Source organism: Branchiostoma lanceolatum, chromosome 4 (genome assembly GCF_035083965.1).
Source record: "Branchiostoma lanceolatum isolate klBraLanc5 chromosome 4, klBraLanc5.hap2, whole genome shotgun sequence".
Lineage (NCBI taxonomy): Eukaryota > Metazoa > Chordata > Leptocardii > Amphioxiformes > Branchiostomatidae > Branchiostoma > Branchiostoma lanceolatum.
Window position 1 is genome coordinate 32,215,728 of NC_089725.1, and position 21,335 is coordinate 32,237,062.

At 42.8% G+C, this 21,335-nt stretch overlaps 2 protein-coding genes across 4 annotated transcripts; both read left to right on the plus strand.

Annotated features, from left to right (window-relative positions):
* Nucleotides 1–1,112: 1,112 nt before the first annotated feature.
* On the plus strand, nucleotides 1,113–6,373 carry LOC136432081 (serine protease FAM111A-like). Its single transcript, XM_066423101.1, has 5 exons — nucleotides 1,113–1,253; nucleotides 1,642–1,708; nucleotides 2,129–2,226; nucleotides 3,142–3,172; nucleotides 3,576–6,373. Exons 1-5 carry the CDS (start codon nucleotides 1,113–1,115, stop codon nucleotides 5,276–5,278), a joined length of 2,040 nt encoding a protein of 679 aa, XP_066279198.1. The 3' UTR covers nucleotides 5,279–6,373.
* Nucleotides 6,374–8,257: 1,884 nt separating this feature from the next.
* LOC136434054 (suppressor of cytokine signaling 5-like) lies at nucleotides 8,258–17,483 on the plus strand. Of its 3 annotated transcripts, none has more exons than XM_066426733.1 (5): nucleotides 8,258–8,501; nucleotides 8,634–9,055; nucleotides 13,792–13,901; nucleotides 14,659–14,885; nucleotides 15,642–17,483. In XM_066426733.1, the coding sequence occupies exons 1-5, from the start codon at nucleotides 8,499–8,501 to the stop codon at nucleotides 16,353–16,355; spliced, it is 1,476 nt and encodes a 491-aa protein (XP_066282830.1). In that variant the 5' UTR covers nucleotides 8,258–8,498; the 3' UTR covers nucleotides 16,356–17,483. The 3 variants fall into 3 exon arrangements, with proteins under 3 accessions (XP_066282830.1, XP_066282828.1, XP_066282831.1); XM_066426731.1 differs by having other exon boundaries at nucleotides 8,259–8,501; nucleotides 8,634–9,070; XM_066426734.1 differs by lacking the exon at nucleotides 8,258–8,501 and having other exon boundaries at nucleotides 8,512–9,070.
* The last annotated feature ends 3,852 nt before the right edge of the window (nucleotides 17,484–21,335 follow it).

A 21,335-nucleotide genomic window follows, 5' to 3' on the forward strand; every position in this document is an offset into this window, starting at 1 on the left:
AGAGCCTGTCTGTGCACCGCACATTGGGCCGTTCAAAAAAATGCTTGAAAAGGGGGGTGGAAGAGACTGGGAGGCGGTAGGGTTCAAGCATCTGGATTAGGATTAGGAACTAGGGAGGGTTTGGGCAATTTTGGACTAGGAACCAGTGGGGGTTGAGCAATTTCTCGATTGGAGCTAAGGTAGGGTCAAAACCTATTTTTGTACCTCTTTCACCCCCCTTTTCAATTATTTTTTTGAACAGCCCAAATTTTGCGAGGAGACTTTTCGTATCAAACCCAATAACTTGAAGCCCATACACGATTCCGACTACGCATGTGCAGTGTCAAGGCCCCTGGCTTGTAAACAGTGCTCGTGTCGACATTGTCTAGAATTGCATAACAACGCCCCAACGGGTTTTGTTTATGTCTTATGTCTTTAGGTTTATGTCATTATTGTACTAGTATATAATACCTCCTTGATAATACCTTATTACCTCTAAGGGAGTGTGGTTGTCACGTTGTTTTGCTCTAACCGTTACTGGCGAAGTTTCGATGGTAACAAATTTTAAGGACTTGAAAGAATGGCTAGAAACAAGGACATAATATATCTGAATATAATGCATCCTTGGTTATAAAGAGATAGTGTTAAACTTTCTGTAGCACCCTTGATCTCTCAAACTGAATTCAACAAAAGAAGAAAAATAAACAGTTTTGGGAATTTTCCTTTCTTGAGTTCTTTTTTAAACTGGTGTCATTAAACTGACTTCAATATTTATTACTTACTGGTATGTAATATGTTCTCTTGTCTGTCATTTATGCACTGACTTTGTTCTCTTCTAGCTAGCGATTTCCACTGTAAGGCTACTCAATATTGTGACTGCCTTTCTCACCTGTTGACATACTGAGTGACATTCCACAACTTTGCTGCGAAAAAGATGGCCAACAATACTAGCTTTGTTGCCAATGGTAAGAATACCACACTCTTCCGTGGGGGTTTCTTGAATAGTAACACTGCCTCGTCTCCAAACTCGCCTGTCTGGCAGCAACACCTTGACTGGTCCAAGTTGACTGGTCTGAATCCATCTGATTCCATGTCATCATTTTAAGTTATCTATGAAGAAGCTACCATCAGACATGTCAACCATATCATTGTCCCTAACCACTCCTTTTTCCTCTGCCCATTTAGTGGAGGAAGCTACACCACAGCTCATTCCCAACAGGGAGACTGAGAGTGCTGCCAGTACTAGTGCTGATGGGAAAGCTGCAGAGTTAGAAGTGTGTATCTCCTGTGTTCTGACATCCATGTACAAATACCTAAATCTTCCAATTGAAAGTGAATTAAAAGGCCGCCAGGTTTACTTGCAATTTAAAAAATCTTTCTGCACATACTTACTGAAGCTGTCATATATGTCTGCAATTTTTTTACAAAGTATAGCTTGACATGAATTGCAATTTAATATACTAACTAAGCCTGACATTATTTTGTTGTTGTTGACACTGTAGATAACAGAGTGAATCTTGTGAAATATGCAGTGTGTCTTTTGGATGTCGTTCACTTTCACTCTGTTAATTTTCTCTTGTCAATGAATGAATGATGGGTCATGATGTTAAAATAGGAGTTTTTGATGGTAAAGTGACACATTTACTGTTTGTTCCTTCCCAGGCAGCAGAGAAAGGCATGCCTTCCACAGAACAGAAGCCTGAGGATGGGATGCCGCAGGACAGCACTGGTAGGTTTACTGCTAATATAGCTTATTCATGTGACAACTGACAAGTCAAGAAGCATTCAGTGGAGACAAAGTCTATGGTAATTTCAGAAATGCATATAGAGATGAGAATATCTACCCACTCCCCCCTAAAGAAAAGAATTCTCTCCACTTGTATTGAGTAATGACACTCAGAGAATTGAAGGTTACAAGTTACCGATATTCGGCTGACATTTAACTGATACTCCACTAGGCCCCGTTCACACAAATTAATTTGCATTATGGGCCAATTCAAATTGATTTTCCTGAATGTGGGATTGGGGTGGGTTGAATCAAATTGACCAGCAGTGTCCCGTATGTTTGAACACCCAATTCGGCTCGCAATAGTCATTTCAATGGCAGGTGTGAATGTGTGAACCACTCATTTTCCTCCTGCCCATGCAGCCATTGTAGGGGCGGAAGCAACAACATTCTCCAAACAGGAGCCGGATGGTAAGACTGAAGGTGCTGCCTGTGCTGATGGCACCTCTGCAGATGTAAAGGTATGTATTTGTGTGGTCTGAAATTCATCATACAAATAGTAGCTCTCTTCCCAATGAATTAAATGGCTGTCAGGTTTCTTTGCAATTTTGAAAACCTGTCTGCAAATAATGAAGCTGTACAGACGTACTACACTACAACATCCCAAGCATGCTAAAGCCATCGGACCTGTTAAATGTATGTCAGCATCAAATTTATAAAATGTAGCTACATATTGATTGCATTTCAAAGTAACAAGCCTGAAATAGTTTTTTTGATTGTTGACACTAAATAACTGTTGGGTTGTCATTTATGTGTACTTTGCATGCCTTCCATATTATTATTTATTTTTAATTTTTATTTTTTTAAATTCATTTTCCATCCAACAACATAAACAACAAAGTCAGTAGTTCAGTAACATAAATAAGTGTCATATACAAACTGACGTCAGTAATAACTTGTCATATAGAAACAGTGTCATATAAAACAAAACTTTATCCGTCCAGTAACAAGTGTCATATCCAAAAAAAAATTTATCCATTCAATAACATAATTTCAATCAAAACATAGATAATAGTGTCATTTGAAAAACTGAAACACAACTGAAAATAACTTATTGTAAACATAAAGTCCCCCATTCCCCCCTGTGCTTTTCCAGTTTTCCCCTTCTTGCTGCAATCAAATATTCTGCTTGTTGAAAAAAGTTAACATATTTGGTAAAGGAATTTAAATTTATATTTAGGTTTTGGCTAACAAGATTATAACATTACATATAACAGGGACCCCCCGAGATAAATTTCCAAATATGATATTAAATGCATGCAAGTTTAAAAGTTGATCTGCCTTCCATATTTAGTTTCGCTATGTCTACTCTGTTTCATTTTCTCATGATGATTTGATGGTCAAGTGACATATTTACTGTTCCTTCCATTGCACAGATGTCTGAGGATGGGATACAGGGCAGTACTGGTATGTTAACTGTACTTAATAACTGACAATTCAAGGGGCATACAATTAAGACAAAGTCTATATTAACTCAGGAATACAGATAGAGATAGGAAGAAAAATTAATGAGAACAGATACATGTACTGTATCTCTTAACCCCCCCCCCCCCCAAACTACCCCAAGTTCCCTCTGAGATATTGACTCAAACCTTTTGTATAATGCATTGTATTTAGCATTGACACAGAAGATAATGAAGGTAACAGCGGATATTCAGCTGACAAACCTGTTTGTTTACTGTTCTTTGCCTTATTTTGAAACTGTCACTGTGATTCTTATTACAATATTTGTGTGGTGTCAAGGGTTTCACACCTTTTTTTGCACCTGGAATTGATAGTCGTTCATTTTTCAATTTCTTCATATTTTCAGAGATGAAATTTAAGGTGAACTTTGACCATCCCAAGATGAAGGCCCGTATAGAAGTAACCGCACCTGGAAACCAGCCCATCATTGAGGCACTCCGAGATGATTTCAGGCTAGACAAAATCAAGAAGGACTTTACCAAGGTCTTCCTTTATCCACTAGATGATAGCAATATCAAAGGAGAACCAAACATTGGTAACCCCTGCAGCAGCATTGCAGGTGGCAAGTTTGAGGCAAGATTTAACACCAAGCTAAAGTATGGCCAAGGCCTTAGTGTGTATAATGATGATGATCTAAAGGCTAGAGAAAGGTATAAATTTTATCTTGATGTTAGTGAGCAAAGAAGTAAGTCCCAGTGGATTACCAAGATGGAGCCAACAAAGTACCACTTCCGTACTTTACTGATTGACTGCCTACCCAATGACACTCTCCTGTCAGCTCTGCTGAGGGATGGGAGGATCGATAACAGCAAGGTGAGGAAGAGTGAACTCACTTACAGAGCACACAGTGTCAAACTTACAGATGGCGTTTATGGCTATCATGACAAGACCTTTGTTAGTAAAGTCCTTGATGACCCACAAGTAAGGGATGATGATTGGCAAAAAGCACTAGATAAAATCCGAAGTAATGACCCTGTAGTCAACAGCCCCACACATGAAGGCAGGATTGGTCCAAATAAGACAGAAAGTCCTAGTCATGAAGAGAGAGTTGATAAAAGTATGCCCAGTACCAGTGGTGCTACACCTAAAGTAGGGAGCCCAAGTTCACCGGCAAACAAGCCTGATGAAAAGATGTATACTAAGTGGCAGACACTAGTTGCTGCTGTTTTGAACTTAGCTCTTCCAGCTCTTCAAGCTATAGAGTCTGAAGAAGAAGATAAGAAGAGGAGGAAGAAATTGGATAAGATTGCAGCACCTTTTGTGAAGAAATTTCACAATGTTAATGAAGTGCGTAGCGTCCGATTGGTAAAGACCATCATGTCCTTTTCTGACTCTGTAGGAATACTTAACAAAGAAACTGATCCACATGGAACTTGTTTTAGAGTTGGCCAAGTGTATGTTATGACCAACAAACATGTCGCAGATGCGGCAGGACTGTGTGGTGAGGGAAGAGGGGATGTCTTTGTGGAATTTAACTACTTGGACCCTTTATTTCCCAAGTCTAGTGATAGTCATTTCAAAGTCAAACGTCTTGTGTACTGCAGTCCTGAGTTGGACTATTGTGTGCTGGAGCTGGATATTCCTAGTGGAGAGTTAGACAGTTTCCAACAAAGGTTTCCAGGTCTTGGTCATTTAATAGGGCCAATTAGCATGGAAGGTACAGTAGCAATCATTGGACATCCAGGTGGTCATGACAAAAAATCTCATTTGTCCTGTCCTGTTGTGAGTGCAACTAGTGCCCCAGAGGCAGTGTATCATAGGTTTTATGAGCAGTTGACCCACCAAGCAGCGGCTACGTACAGGACCGTATTTGGTCATGGCTCCTCAGGTTCACCAGGTTTTGACGGAGATGGAAAACTTGTGGTTATGCATACAATGGGCTTCTATTTGCATACAGGATCCCCAAGTGTAATGGAACTGGGGGTAAAAATGACTGCCATCTTTGATGATCTGAGGAAGAATAACCATGATTTGTTTTGTACCATATTTCCCCGGGAACTTTGGGATAAAGTATGGCCAGAAATAGAAGAGCCCATGGATTGCTCCTAAATTCCTTGTTGCATATTAACAGAGAAGGGGAGGGAATGATGATTTCCAGGGAGTGATCTTGGAAAGCCATAGCCTCTACCAGGCTCCGTCCTATTGTTGGGAAAATAGTAGAAATCAGCCGAGGTACTCCGCTATACAGGGTAGGTCCGCTATACAGTGAAGCTGCATTATCAATGGATGGACCAGGCTCCGTCCTATCGTTGGGAAAATAGTAGAAATGGTCAGATTCAGAAACCAAGAGGTAGCAGTTGGCAACCATGGAATTGTTGTGAAGTAGACAGGCCATTATGTCTGATGCAATGAAATTGCATGTGAACTGACGATGAAAATTAACTCAAATCAGATTTATCAGTATACTTGCTGTATATTATATGTCTTTTACTTTTAGTCCTTCTGTTATTTTAATCAGACAAGTTGACATTGACATACATATTTGTTGCAATGGTTGACCAGAGTATAGAGCATACGATGATTTGGAAATTGTGTAAAAACCATCTTTGATTTTATAATGCTTGTTTTTTTTATAAGTTTTCATGTCATTCTGGATCAAAGTTGAACTGTAATTTACAATACAAAAATTGGACCAAATTTTTGAGTGACCAATCCAGTGCTTGTCAAGGGCTGAGCAATTCACTGCTTCTGTGACGTCACGTCATGTTACGCAGATAGAACACGTGACACAGTTCAACTTTGATCCAGAATGACTTCTACCAATGCAGATGAACTTCATGTCATTTAATAAAAATGGTGACCTTTTACAAATGTTAAAGTAAGTGCATTGATAGATGTAGGAATGTCATATGGTCAGCAAGAGAGATGATATATTTTTCATTCCAGCCTTTGGATGTATATGGCTTTCATTCCAATAAACCATTTAACATTCCATTTAGAGGAAAGAGCTACCTGTGATGGACATGTATATCATCTGTCATTATCATGTGCATCTGACTGATCTGTAGGTGATTCATGATTTACTGGAACTTTGCTACAACCAAAGAGGTTCTAGGAACCACACTTCAAAGTCACTACAAAGAGACATCTGTTACAAAACTATGCATTTTTATTAATCAATAAATATCAGCTGCTTTTACATTACCCACGACTTTGTCTTTTACTGTTGTTTTTCCTTTCCACAACCACACCTACAAGTACATCCTATGAATTCAGCAAACATGACAACATACTAAATGGAAGAGGAATGTTGGTAAAGATGTGAACTTGAATTTCGTTCTTAAGGCACTTCTTAACATATCCCCTGGGTTGACACACGAAACTGAGAAATACTGTTTGATCTCAACAACATCCCGCATATTTATTTGTACATGCATTGCAACAAAAGACTTTTTATTTGTACATGTATTGCAACAAAAGACAGTTGTCTCAGTTTAAAAGCCATATTAACATGGTCGCAATTCTGTCAGTGCAGTACAAGATCTTAAGATCCACAAGAGACTGAACCAGAGACTAAAACAGTCACACTGGGGCAGGCCCCTACTCCTATCGACGAGTGTGGTGGGTTCTTAAACGTGCTCGAGGTGTGGCTCTCCTCAAACACGGGACTGACTGCTTCGCATATCCTAAACAAACACATCAGAACCTCAGCTGTCTGTAAAGTTAGGCTTTCTCTTTTCCACATACGCTGCCATGCCCTCCCTCCTGTCGTTGGTGGCAAACGTGGCGAGATGCAACGTCTGCTCAAACTCAGCCCCTCCCTTAGCGTTGTCTCCTGTGATACTCTCACCGCCTCCTTCGCCATGGCAACCACCAGTTTGGATCTTCTCGGCAGTCCTGACACCTCGCTGACCACCCTGTCCGGAGGGAACACCTTACTGCCCAGCCCAGCCTGCAGGGCCTCCTGGGTAATGGAAAGAAAAATGTGAGAGTCTGCATGGGGGGATTTTAGGAGGGCCGGCAACACTTAACACTAAACTCGGGAAGGCCGACAGTGTAAAGCTTTGGAAACATGTTCATTGGATTGTACCTTTACTGATTGCAGCTTCAGAGTATGCAGACCACTGCACCTTAACACCTTAATCATTCACAGTTATAATGCAAATCGAGACTGTCAAGACGAGAACTGTTTATAAGATGGGCCTTCACTTTTGACCTTGTGCATGCATACTCGGAATGGTGGATTAGCTTATAGTTATAGTCATGTAACGTTAACTTTACTTTGTTTTTGATAAATTGAAACTTCTCTTTGAAGACATGTTGGGCTTTAAATAAGTTATGATGGAGATGTCTAGTATGACAAATGGAGATGCTATAAAGAACAATCAGCATGCCATATTTTAAACATGGATAGGACCCTGGACGGCTGTAGCTCAACTGGTTCTATAATTAGTTGGTAACACCTGGGAGACTCCAGTTCAAATCCTGGGAGGGGCATCCTGGTTGGAGCTGCGCCGTCGTTCGGAAGGGACTATAATAGGGGTCTTGTGACCGAGGACATGCCATGAGCAAGTCAAACAGCCTCATTACTCAGGTGGGTACCTACTGGCTGTAATAATACAACAAGGTGAATTATAACCCCAGGCATTATCCCCACTCAGACACGCCCCCTACCGTACCTCCGCCATCATGCCATCACACAGAGCATTCAGGGCCTTGGGTCGGTTCAGTTCGATCAACCCTACGTTTGCTCTCTCGCCTTCCTTCCTCACTCTAAGGTACTCAAATTGTCCGTCTGACTTGTGGTGACTTGATCGGTTTAAATGTGGACAAAGGGCATCTTGGGCAATTTCACTTTCACCCTGGGAACAAGTGACATTGGGTCATGTGACCGTGAGAAAGATGTTTTCATTACATAAATCTCTACATATGCATGTTTCTACGTTAAAGAATATACACATGCATACAAGTACTCACTATATACTCTATACATACTGAATTTGTGTCGAATTTTAAGGATTGAGATGTGTAAATGTACGCTTATGCAATAAATGCCCTGGGGCCAAGAGTGACCGGAAGTGACGTCGCCTATTCTCCGAATTCCCCATCATCGCGGATCACGAGCGGACGGAGCAGCTGGACGGAATGGGGAACTGAACACATCTCTGTCGCGTCCTTCCCAGCCGCTGCGCCGCTACACAGGGCAGGCAAGACTCTGGGGAAGCTCGTCGGGCTCTCCTGAAGGCACCGTCCGCCGCCTGCTGCCGCCCGGGGCCTCGGGAGGCGGTACGGCGGGACGCAGCGCGCTGGCCGCCGCGGTGGGGTGGTCATGGTGGGTGGTACCACGGAATGCACTTGAATTTACCATTTACAAATCCTGACATTTTTCTCCAGCGGTGTTGCTGATGCTCCTCCCCTGCCCATTGTTGTTGATGCTCACGCCCTTCTGCTTTCTTCACCACAGTTCTCGGTGTTTAAGCGGAACCGACACAGTAATACCAGGAACCCGGCCATGGCGTCCGCCCCCGGCGGTACCCCGCAGGAGGAACCACACGGCAGCGGGAACACGGAACAGTCCGCCCCGCAGCACGATCCACAGCCGCCCGATACAGGGAAGAAGGACGATCCGAGCGCCAAGGAGGACAACAAGGAAGCCACAAAACAACCTAAGGACTTGGGTGCTCGTCCCAAGACAATGCCATTCCGTAAGAAAAGCGCGAAAGACAAATCTAAGTCCAAGGAGAAAGACAAGGAACGTAAGGGGTCGGACCCCGGGCCGAGTCCGGTGAAGAAGACGCTGTCTATCAAGGAGAAGTTTCGGAGGAAGTCTGACCAAGGAGCCGAGCTGCCTTCCGTGGAGGGACCCAGCAAACCGCACAGAACTGGGTGCGTCTGTACAAGGTAACATAGTGATTATCAAACACGGTGGGGGTAGGACACTACACGATCCCGTGTACTTGCACTAGTTCTACCAAATCCAAGCGAAACCTCATAATCCTATATTCTAACATTCACTTCCGTGTTATGTCGCAGCGTTAGGCACACTGGAATGTGTTGTTGCTGTGTTTATGTCAACCAAAAGATGATATCCGCAGACGTTTTGTAGCTTGGTGATCTATTTTTGTTCGCAAATCACGCTACCATATTGTCCCGAGCTGCCCACAAAATCCCAGGTTTCAGAGAACATAACAAGTGTGAGGAATGTGTGTAACAATGCTCGAACGGATCTCGTTCCTCCGTGGAATGTGGGGGAACAAAAAAATCTGGGAGCTGCATTATTCTCATAATAATAACTGGCAGTCAATTCTCAACAGAAAGCAGGAAATTGTAGGAAGAATTGTTATAAGGCTCTAAATTGTTAGGATGATCTCCAAGCAGATGTAAGGATCCAGCCCTGCTTTCGTGACATGTTTTTGCCACATTTAGTTTGCCTTGCTAATAGTGCACCTTTGTAACCTTTTACTGGTTCCCCAAGAAAGCCCACACCACTAGAGATAGACGTAGTAACACAGAACAGGATGTAAAAGACCAACAAAACAACCCCAACTGGATTTACCTACTTGGAGAACACAAATACCAGCCCATAAAGGAGAGATGATTTGAAATCAATTGGCACAGAAAATCGAGACACACACAAAAAAATGTGTGTCCCTGTTTCTGACATGCCTTACAACAGGTGAATGTTTGAATTAGGACTGACTAAAATAGTAACCCTCAGATACACAACCTTTAATTCCACTGCTGTATACTGTAGATCTTGTATTCTGCATACTAGTGTACAATTATTCCCTATAGCGTACAGAGATATCTAGCTGCACCGGTGCACCCACAGTCAAAAATTAAGGTGCACAGCTCCAATTTTGGGTGCGCCCACTATTTTGAGCCCTGTCTGCTCAGGGTGTGTATTCAAGGGTGGTAATTTTGTTTACTTATAGTTATACACAATGTTCTCTGTTTCAAATTCAAGGGTGGCAATTTTAGTAACTCAAGGTACACAATGTGCTGTAAGAAGCCTCCTAAAAACATAACTAGTAATCAAAGAAAGCAGCAGCACTTTCTTTTTTCCTTGTCCTGTTGTTGACATCCCTGTGAAGGAGGTGATACCGCAACTTTATACCACAAACTTGATCCTGTCAATTATGGGTGCTTGTTTGTGGTTTCTCTAAACTGTTCCACAAATTGCAAAGGCCGTATTAGGCTTCAAAACGTCGAAATAGGCCTTAAAACAGAGGTTTTGAGCGAAATTATCAAAACCAACCAGCCAGTGTGGCAAACCAGATTGAGGAAGTGACGACAACTCCAACCCTCCGGACCCCCACAGATTTCCCAGTTGAACAGTGCTGCTGCGTGTATTACGTAAATGTTGAGCGTATTTGCGGGAAGACTAGTACATATGCTGCGTAAACACCTAGGGCCTCCATGTTGTGGGAAGGGGGGTGGGCGTGGGGTTTGTTTCTTAGGGTATTCTCCAAGCAAAGGTTTCCGTCAGGGGAACTAGTAGTGGCTTTGAATTCCAGCAGAGGTGGGGGGAGACTAGCCTAAACTCAATCAAGCTCCTGTAACGGCTTTCCGCCCTGTAACCGCAGAAATCCCCGGACAGCAGGAGTTTGCGTTATACAGACTAGGGGGAGGCAAATGAAAGAAATTGTGACCAGTACCAAATTTTGTAGAATCATGGATCCATGGGCCTGAGTTCGATCCCAGGGTTGGTCCCAGCTCAAACAAGTTGTAAGGGATTGCATTCGGCATTTCGGTTGTGACGTAGAGCCAGCAGCCCTGTGTTCAAGGGAGCTACAGGCGTAAGCCTGAAGGGCCAAACCTCTGCATGTAAAAGAACCCAACACACTCATCGAGAAGAGTAGGGGTGACCCGGTGTGTTAGCTTAATACGTGAGCCATAGCAAAGCCGTGTCGCACTTCTAGCTATCGAAAAAGCATCATGCTTCGTCCTCAGATGTTCGACTGTTTTTACCAGCCCGCTGACCACACCTCTGCTTGGAGAACAGGGCCAGGTCACTAGGTCAGGTCTGTTGACAGGCCATCTGCTGGGTTTGTGGATCCAGTGACAAAATGTGTGGGTGGCAAAACTCCCCTGCTGAAGTCAACAAAAATGTGTTGGAATTACCTCTGCTACTGAGCCCAGCAAATGTCCAATTATGTCTGTCAACAAGTGCTACTCCAGGGCTGGAAATATTGAATGCATGTGCACTATTGACTACTGTATTTCACTTTACCTTCACGGTAGCAAAATTTCACAGTGTAAGGTAAATGAACATTTTCACTGAACTTTAACTTCACGGTGGCGGCAAGTGATTTACAGAACATATGTAAGAATGAATCATAAATAATAACAGTTTTTTTCACGGTGATGATAAGTTCACGGTCCAGAAGTGACCGTGAAAACAGTGAACCTTTATTGCTGTATTATTTGTCATTATTTGATATTTTAAAATGTTGCTTTGTATTTATATGTAAGGGGTTTTACCCCCCAGAAATCTTTGAAAAACGCCACCAGGCGACATGTATTTCTGGTAAAACAAATAAACTGAAACCTAAAGTTACAGTGAAAGAAACAAGATTTACAGTATTGTGCACCCAAAATAGGCGCTGTGCACATAATATTTTACTCTGGGTGCACCTAGAATTTATGTAGGGTTTTGCTGACATTCTTAGATTGATTTGATTCTACACTTTTTTTATGTTGTGTGCTCAAAAATGTTTCCGTGCACCAACATCTTTGGGTTAGGTGCGATGATCAGTGTTCTCACCAGAATTTTTTCACAGCATAGGGGTCAGGTACAGAAGGCCAACTTTACGCGGTGCAAGTCACGCGTGGAGTGCTGAAGACATGACCAGAGTACTAGTAGGGAGTCCGGCATGTTCCCCCGGAAAATTTGTAAATTCATAACCCAATGAGACATTATTTCATGCATTTTGAGGGATAAATTTTGTAAAGTAGAGTTTTTCCTCTGTCACAGCCTCATTCTAAAGCCAAATATGAACTTTTTATAAGATTTATGAAGGGTCACAAGGTTTGTCCCAGAAAGAAACACCCCTATGCTGGTTGAAACACAGCATAGGGGTCCAGATCACAGCATAGGGGGTCCAAATCACAGCATAGGGGGCCCCTATGCTGAAAAGGCCTGGCGAGAACACTGGATGATGCAACTACAATGTACTCCCAAAAATAGATTCAAGCCTTGAATCATGAAGTTTTCTCACCTTCATGCATTGAAACATTGCTGTAACTTACAGTGTAAGGTTGACATGAACCTATCCTATTCGTACCAGATGGCTCAATGTTTTCTCTGGACATTTCTGTATTGCAGAATTGAAATGTTGAGATATGAAATGCCCTGGGTATATCAGTTACAGTCAATCTTTATGACACAAAAAAAGTACATCAACTTCCGTAAGGTCTTCTGCAACTACACAGAAGGGGAGACACAGAGATAGCTAGGAGTCTATTATAATGTAATTTCAATAACATTTGCTTTGTCCATTCATACTGCATCCAGTTGAGCCATAAAAAGAAGCCATAATCAAATTACAGAAGGCATCAATCACTTCAGGACGAGGTGATGAGATAATGAGCCACGTTTAACATTCCAAACCACAGGGGGGGCTTGGGAGTGCTAACGGCCACACCTGCATGACAATGGCTTTCACGCCGTAGCATTGTTCGTTTATGTAAATCACTTGACCTTTGCTAACGAGGGTGTCATGGCTTCCTGACAGCTAGGAGGGGGAGTTTCCCAGGGTGGAACTTGAAGCTCAGTTGTGAAACTTTTGTATTCACCATGTCACAGTTCTATACATCTATATCTATCTATCTATCTATCTATCTATATATATATATATATATATATATATATATATATATATATATATGTTCGTCATCGGTAAAGCAATATTGACCATGGTAAAAGGAGGTTGAAAAATAGATCTCTAACCCAGGGTTTGGTAAAACCCTGATACACATCAGCCCTACGGCATCAGCTTTAGCTAGCATTGTTATCCTCAATCTCTCAATAACACATCTAACTGGTGAAGTAGCTTCAAGTTCCAAACGAGCCCGGATGAGAATGAATCTAGATTTAGAATGTCCAGTCAGCTTGACTGGTGTACTGTTTACTTACCCCAAGGAGGCTTGTCTTTGCCCACATATTGTGAAATCTCCATAATAATTAATATCAGGTTCAATTCATGAGGAGTGCAGTGTTTTGCATTTGGAGGCAGGGTGTGTTCCATTGTAGTCATTTTCCAACATCGATAAGTCGAGTCGATCTAACCAGGGCTGGATATTTTCACCTGCAAGTAGTGCTACCTAAAGTTACTGAATATTTTTGAGTCTGCAGGAAAAAATATGCAATTCATCTATTTATTGTCAGATGTTATACAATACATGCAATTTAGCAAGTTAAGAGTACAGTACAGTCTTAGTATGAATCACATGTCTAAAATTACTATAACTCACGACGAGTCTACATTTACGGGGCTCAAAATACTGGGTGCGTGTACATTTTTTTGCACCCAGAAAATCGGTGAGTCTACATGTATACAGTTTCCTATTGTGTGAACTTGTATCTAACTTAAGTCTGTTCCTGTCTCTGTGTCCCACAGATATGCCAGGACGGAGGACCATCCCCTCGGGGCCGGCGTGATCTTCAGCAGCAAGGACCCGTCATCGGAGGCCTCCGCCCAGGAGGAGAGCCAATACGAGGAGCTCCCAGGTATCTCTTCTTTTCTTGCCTTTAATGCCCACGGTCTTGATGACGACCATTCTGGCATGTTGGGAAAGTTGTGTAAAGTGCCTTTCCCAAGGGTACAAGATCGGTGACACTGCAGGATTCGAACCCGGGACCACTTGGTTCTGAGCGGAACACACTTGCACTGCCGTTGCGCCACACGACCCCACACCAGGGGTTAATCTAAACAGGGGAACAAGGGCACTGCGCTCCCATGCCCTGACCATGCCGGCCTTACCCTGGGGAGCAGATTCTGTGACAAGCATAAAATTCAGATTGACCAGGGATGCTACTTAAGTACTAGGTCACATGTGGCCACTGTCTTCAACTGTGAGTGTGACCTGACTGACAGTAATTTTGCCCCTCAGGAAGCTGAATAATGCCTCATTTTAACATAAAAGTCTCTAAAACTCTGCACTGTTGAAACCCCCTTCAACACCATCCCCTGCTTGGTTGCTCTGCTCCCCCTTGCATTTTTTTTATAGAAAAAAAATGTATACAGCAGTGCATGTAGTCCAGTGGTTATCATGTACTATGAATTGATTGCAAATGATTTAATAAAGCATGCAAATAAAGACCATTTTGGATAGTCCTACAGGAAAAGAAAATAGCAAAGACAAAACAAGGTTGATGTCTGAAATGTCTGACTGTTTCAAAATCTTATCCAGTTGCTTGAGTGACTATTTTTGGCGTATCTTATTACCTGGATGTCTAACCTTCATCAAGTCTTTACTTTTCCCAGAACTCCCACCAAAGCCGCCGCGGAAAGAACCGCCCGCAGACGAGCCGGCGGACACCGGGAACAAGTACGGTGAGCGTGACTCGTTCCCGGTGTACGACGAGGAGGAGATGATGCGGGAGGTCCGTCGCCGTGACATCGAGGAGGGCATCGACCCCCCGCCCGGGTACAACCCGCCCGACATCACCGACGGCATCTGGAAAACTATCGTTCATCATGACCACGATGAGGTGGGTTTGCTTGTTTGTTGGTTTGTTTGTTTGACTCACCGCCCTGGTACAACCTAGAGGTTTGTTTGTTTGTTTTATGACTGGTTGATTGGTTTTAACACTCTTTGCAGCCCTGAGGCTGAATTGAGAGATTTATAACACTGCGTTAGGCCATACCAATTTTATTTGTTGGTTAACAAATTTTCATTTTCCCCCCCAAAAAAAATTTTTTGAAAAAAAAAATTATTGAAAACAGAAAGCTTGGCCCACACAAGTTTTGAACAGAAAGTGCAAGCTACATGTAAGACTGCACTGTTAGGCACAACATTTAGGCCTGCTGGAGACTCGAACCCAGAACTTTTACACTCTAACTGTAAGTCAACAACCCTAACCACTGGGCCACCTTTCCACCTCAGTTCTATTAATGCTGTTTTCAACGGAACCATAAATAGAAAGCCCGGAGTCCAGCCTTCTAAGCTTTAGTCTGCTTTGGGGAGCTGAGCTTGGAAGGCTGGACTCCAGACTATAAAAAGAAGCCATGATTAAATCATCTCAGCATGAGGTAATGAGATAATGGGCCCTGTTTTACATTCCGAACCTGACCGGGACCGGGAGTGCTAACAGCTACAGTACACACCCGTTTGGAACAGTAAGAACAAGCTGTAAGACTGCACTGTTGGGCACAACATTCGGGCCTGCTACGGACTCAAACCCAGGAGTTTTACATTCTAACAGTAAGTCAACAACCCTAACCACATGGCCACCTTCCCACCTCAGGTCATCTCGGACTTCATCAACCGGAACCTGCAGAAGCTGACGGTGCCGTGGGAGCGGACCCAGGCCGTGCGGGCCGTGGTTGGCCAGTTCAAGCCGGCCCTGCACACCTACCAGAACCAGTTCGGCCGTTTCGAGGTCGCGCAGAAGCTCACGCCGCGCCGCATCCACACGCAGATCGACTACATCCACTGCCTGGTGCCGGACATGGTCACCATCGTGAACCAGCCGTACTACTGGGGCGTCATGGACCGCTACGAGGCCGAGGACGTGCTCGAGGGGAAGCCCGAGGGCTCGTTCCTCCTCAGAGACTCCGCGCAGGAGGACTTCCTGTTCTCGGTCAGCTTCCGGCGGTACGGGCGCACGCTGCACGCGCGCATCGAGCAGTGGAACCACCTGTTCAGCTTCGACGTGCACGACCCCGCCGTCTTCGCGGCGCCCACCGTGTGCAAGCTGCTGGAACACTACAAGAACCCGGACTGCTGCATGTTCTTCGAGCCCATGCTGACCACCCCCCTCCCGCGCCCCTTCACCTTCCCGCTGCAGGCCCTCTGCAGGTCCGTCATCTGCAAGTTCACCTCCTACGACGACATCAACACCCTCAGGCTGCCCGGGTCACTCAAGGACTACCTGAAGGTCTACCACTACAAGCAGCGCGTTCGGGTCCGCAGATTCGAGATGGATAAGCAACCCGCCATCAAGATAACCACAGTGTAGTACGCCGCACCAACTTAGCTCCTTGGTTCTCCGATTTAAAGAAAATTAATGCTGAACATTGTGCTAATCAACATGTAAACAGAGTCCCAGGGGAAGGTATGTATGTCTGTACACACAGTTTACTTTAAGGGAATGAATATAGTTTTCCTCCCAGCTCTCTGTTTACATCTTGACAGCTAGACATTGAAATCCGCAAAAGATTTCATCAGGTTGGTAAGTTACCGAATAGCAAAGTTCTTTATTCACAACCGCATGTCTAACAAGAGCCAATGTTTCGATGACCGTCTGTCATCTTCAGGGCCAATTTGCCCAGCAGAAGAATTTCCCTCAAAGATGGCAGACAGTCATCGAAGCATCTGTTCTTGTTATATTACGTGGTTGTGAAAAAAGAACTTTGCTATTAAGACATTGAAATGTCGGAGAACCAGGGAAATAAATTGGTGTGGTTTTTAGTCTAGGGCAGAGGTTGAAAATATTTTTCTTCTACTAGATTGCTAGGCCGCAGATTGTACAGAAAATCCCTCCGATATATGGCTTAGTGTGTCTCTGTTGTGTTGAAACGGTGTTATATGTACGAGATAGATAAGTGTGAACGATGTAAAATTGCAATCAATGATTTTATGAAAGGAATTTGAATAGATATCTCTATTATGCACAGGCATATTTTTACTTTGCTGTGTTCATCATATCTGTATGATAATATTGTAATAATTTATGTAGACGGATTATTTTATTATTGTATGAAGCACAACTGCAGAGCTACAAGAAATATCTTTTAGATAACTCAGTCAATTAGGCCCCCCTCCACTAGAGAGAGAATACTGATTGACTGTGCACCGACCAAAATAGGATTTATGTGACCCATGATTACATGATTAGAATAGGATTCAAGATGTAAAAGTATTATGTCAAAGACAACACACAAAACGTATCATCAATGAAATTTATTGTGCGATCTGTCAAATCTTTGGTCTCACAGCGGTCACAGCTCGATCAAAATTAAAGACTCTAGTGGAAAACGGGGTGCAACAGAAACCAAAGTCAACATGTGCTCTCACGCAGAGGATAAATCTTAGATATTATATGTGGAATATGGTCTTTAAAAAAAAGGTTGTACAAATCTTGCCATTAGAAATATTGAGGAAAGGTTTCGTCTGTCACAGTGGGAAACGTTGACGAAGGTTAGAAATCCAGGTAAAAATTATCCAGGTAATGGCAAATTTATCTCTACATCTGGATAAGAATGTCAGAGGGAAGAGGTGAGTTCTATCTGAGAACGTGTGTATTTAGTGTTTGGCTGAGATATTCTCAAGAGTAGATATGGCATCAGGCTGCCGCGGCACTGCGAATGAGTAGCTTATCCATTTTACTTGAAGCTGAAAAAACATCAGATTGTTGTCATGTCATTTGCAAAGGGTGTGACTCTAGGCTGAAGGAATAGTTACTTGAATATTTTGATCTCCAAAATACTTTGCGAAAAGTTATACCATTCCTCTATTATGATATATTCGTATTGTATGCCTTGATGATTTAGAACAATACTGTGCATGGTTTGATGTTTAGATAATTCAATCTGTTGTAGGGATCCTGGGTCTGAAACTAATCATGTGAACCTTGTGTACAAGCAGATGCATTGTTGCAGCATAAAATTTCGCTTCACATCGCAGCATGTATTTTTACCTATTTCAACTGGTTTTTGCTTTCATTTGTTCAAAAAAAGGTTGTATTTTTTAACGCCTCAAAGTAAACCTTCCACCACTAGAATTATGGAAAAAATGCCTCGAAAAGATGAGAAAAATGCACCAAAGCGCCACCCATCTGATAGGAGATTAGCTAGATATTTTTTTTCCACTCGATCTCCAACTTACCATACATTGTAGGTTTTCTAAAGTTTCACATTTCAAAAGTTTCACACCCTCGCATGTTACAGTATAGCAAAACATGAAATCCTCAGTTTACAATGTGGAAAATTGCCAACAAAGGCAGGTGTGACTGGAGTGTTCGGATTCCGTTGTCATGTGACTACAGCATTTCTGGGAAAGATGCTAATCGTACCATAATGTTTTTTTTCATGGAAAGGAGGACAATGTTCAGTCGGATGGCTGGGAAAGAAGTAGAAATTGGCCATCTAGGATGGCAGATTTGACCCTCTCTCCGTAGCCGACCCCATTAGCATACTATTCACTCTACTTGGCCAATTATGCATGTCTCCACCGCGCCTTGCCTTGGGGCTGACTATAACTATAAGTACTACTTGTCACTAAGAAATGACAGGCAAGTCAGATGAACAATTGTCCCACATTGTTAGACAACCAAGTTCATAGAAGTCTAATCTGCCCCCAGGGTCGTGAGCCCATCCCCTTCTCTCCCAGGACACCTGGTGAGGTCGGCGACCCCCCACCCCCCTTCAATCCTCCCACATCTCACCAGTAACCGCAATGTGCCAGCAGAGGCACGGTAATAGAAGCTTAGAGATCTTTCTGGCATATCCGTCACTCTGTTCTAGTCCATTTGTAGTACATCATGCTTTATACTGCCCTTAGGGGCCACATTGGAGCCTACCTTTAACATTAATCCAGGATGAGTTGGGAGGGATCGTAATCAGTGATCCGAACATCCTGGCATTACCACTTCCAGGAGCCCTGCGGCTGTTTCCAGGAACAGGCCCTGGTGTAAACACAGTAGTGTCCTTCATCCTGTGTCTACTGCGGGTAACCTTAGCCTGGATACCAGACCTTTCGGGCGATGCGATGATAAGCCGTTTTGGGCGGGGAAGACCTAGTAGTAGGGATAGAGTTGGCACCCAGGAGCGCTTGGGAGCCGAACTCTGATTTCTATCGCGCTAGAGATATAAGAGAGCTAATGAGTGGGCCGTGTGCTATCTGTGGCGGCGGCGCGAGTTGCTTCCCCGGCCGAGGGATTATCTCCAGGAGCGCGGTGGTCTGGCACCCAGGCTAAGGTAATCGGGAATCTGGACTGTTGTCAGGGCATACACAGGGTAGCTCCTGAGCTATCAAACTAAGGATAGAAGCAAGACAATAACAAAATGCTTTCCTATAAGAACCCTCCGAAGTATGAAATTGAAACACTGCACTGTTTTTCATTGTCTGGTGGTTACTTTAGACTTGAAAAGTTCACTGGGAACTTGGAAAATAATTTTAAAATGTTTAAATATGTCAAAAATACATAATGAAGCTATGATCAGAATAGTAAACAGGAGTATTGAGTAAAGCCAACCCTCTCTATGGACATTACTGTACACTCAACTAGTTTGAAATGTAATTCTAAATGTCTAGATTTTCCACTTCCCAGTGACCTTCCATAGTTAGACTTAGAGTAAGCAGTGATTTTGATAGCCTGGATGCTAGGTGGTTAGCACAGAGTATGGGAACCGCAGAAAACTAACTAGCAGGGCACCCTGGCTATGATTTTGACTGGGGTTGTTAGACACAGTGTACAACCTGGTAGTGGTAAGGACAGGATAGGTAGATTTCCCGACATGGAATAGTGAAATCAACTGGACTGCTTGCATGGTGTTACTTATGCGTACTAGTATATCATTCTGTAAACATAGCATTACATACGTGTAGTATCTTAATCTGTAAACAACATATTGTTACATATGTTTGGTATATCTGGAGACACAATCTCATCATTTACACAGTACTGAATGTTTTCTGATTTGTTTGCATCACTGAATGTTTAGGCAACACCAATTTAATTTGTTGGTTAACGGATTTTTATTTTCCAAAAAAAGAAAATTTAGAAAAAAAATCATGATTCATGATTTTTTTTTTTTGAAAATAAAAATCCGTTAACCAAGAAATTAAATTGGTGTTGCCTTACAGATAATTAAACAACTGTTACAGTATTTAGCCATGACTGTGCCTACAGGCGCCACGACTGTGATTTAGAAGTTGAGCTAGCCGCAGCTGTGAACAGAGACTGTCGGTTTGTTTGAAGTGTTCGATGGTAAGTAAGCTAAAGTGTTACACGATGAAGTGTATTTAGATAGACCAATTGTTGCAATTGACAGGATGGCCACAATTTTGTAACAATGATAAGAATGTTAGTAGCAACTCATTCAGGGTAATCTTGATGATGCAACACAGTTACAAAGTGCCCAGCAAGTAGCAAGCCTTTCAAACAGTAGATACTGTAAGTGCTTTTACTTCTGCGGTAGTTTTATTTTTGCGGCAGGAGGGAAAAGGATATTTCCGCTATGTTTCAAGTTTCCGGTTGAAACAATTCTGTACTACAGTAGTAAATAAATTGACATTAGAAATGACGTCATCGCGAAATTAAAACCACCACGAATATTTGAAGATTTATGGTACACGTTCCAGTACAACCATACATATCCGATGCTTGTATCTGCTGGTTTGATGAAAATTGCCAAACAACTTCTTGATGCAAACTTCCTCCTGACTACTTGTATAATTGTTAAAAGATATTATAAAGTGGTTAAGCCCCCCTCACACTTGTGCGTATATACAAGTCCGCCTGAGTTTCATATTAACATGTTTTTGGTTTAGGTTAAGTTTGCTAAGAAGTCATTTCTTTGGTTCAATAACTCGGCTGCACAACGGTGGGTCGAAGTAGAAAACAACTTCTTCCCCGCAAACTTTACTTAAACCCAAAAATGTCAATGCGCAACACATACGCACTTGAATATATGCATAGGGCTTTTCTTCACTGAACAGAAAAGTACCGGTAGATTGTCCTCTGTGTAGAGACTGTTATTCTCTTTTTGTGTAAAAACTTATATGATTCCTCTGGAAGGAAGGGAGGCGGGACAAAATAAAGCTACCTGCAAAATATTTGATACAAAAATAAAACAGTCTGCTTGTCATGTTTTCTGTAAGAGTGGAAGGACGACGGATGTGCCCACTATCCAGGAGAGGGGGGGGGGATTGGTTTCATGAAAATCACAGTTTTAAGACAGGACACAGAACAGAACATCAGAGATGGCTGACTTCA

Coding starts and splice junctions, on each gene's coding strand:
- LOC136432081 (XM_066423101.1), top strand. CDS start 1,113: ATGTCAACCATATCATTGTCCCTAACCACTCCTTTTTCCTCTGCCCAT. Junction 1,709..2,128: donor GATGCCGCAGGACAGCACTG/GTAGGTTTACTG, acceptor CTGCCCATGCAG/CCATTGTAGGGGCGGAAGCA. Junction 2,227..3,141: donor GCACCTCTGCAGATGTAAAG/GTATGTATTTGT, acceptor TCCATTGCACAG/ATGTCTGAGGATGGGATACA.
- LOC136434054 (XM_066426731.1), top strand. Junction 9,071..13,791: donor ACTGGGTGCGTCTGTACAAG/GTAACATAGTGA, acceptor TGTGTCCCACAG/ATATGCCAGGACGGAGGACC. Junction 13,902..14,658: donor CCAATACGAGGAGCTCCCAG/GTATCTCTTCTT, acceptor TACTTTTCCCAG/AACTCCCACCAAAGCCGCCG.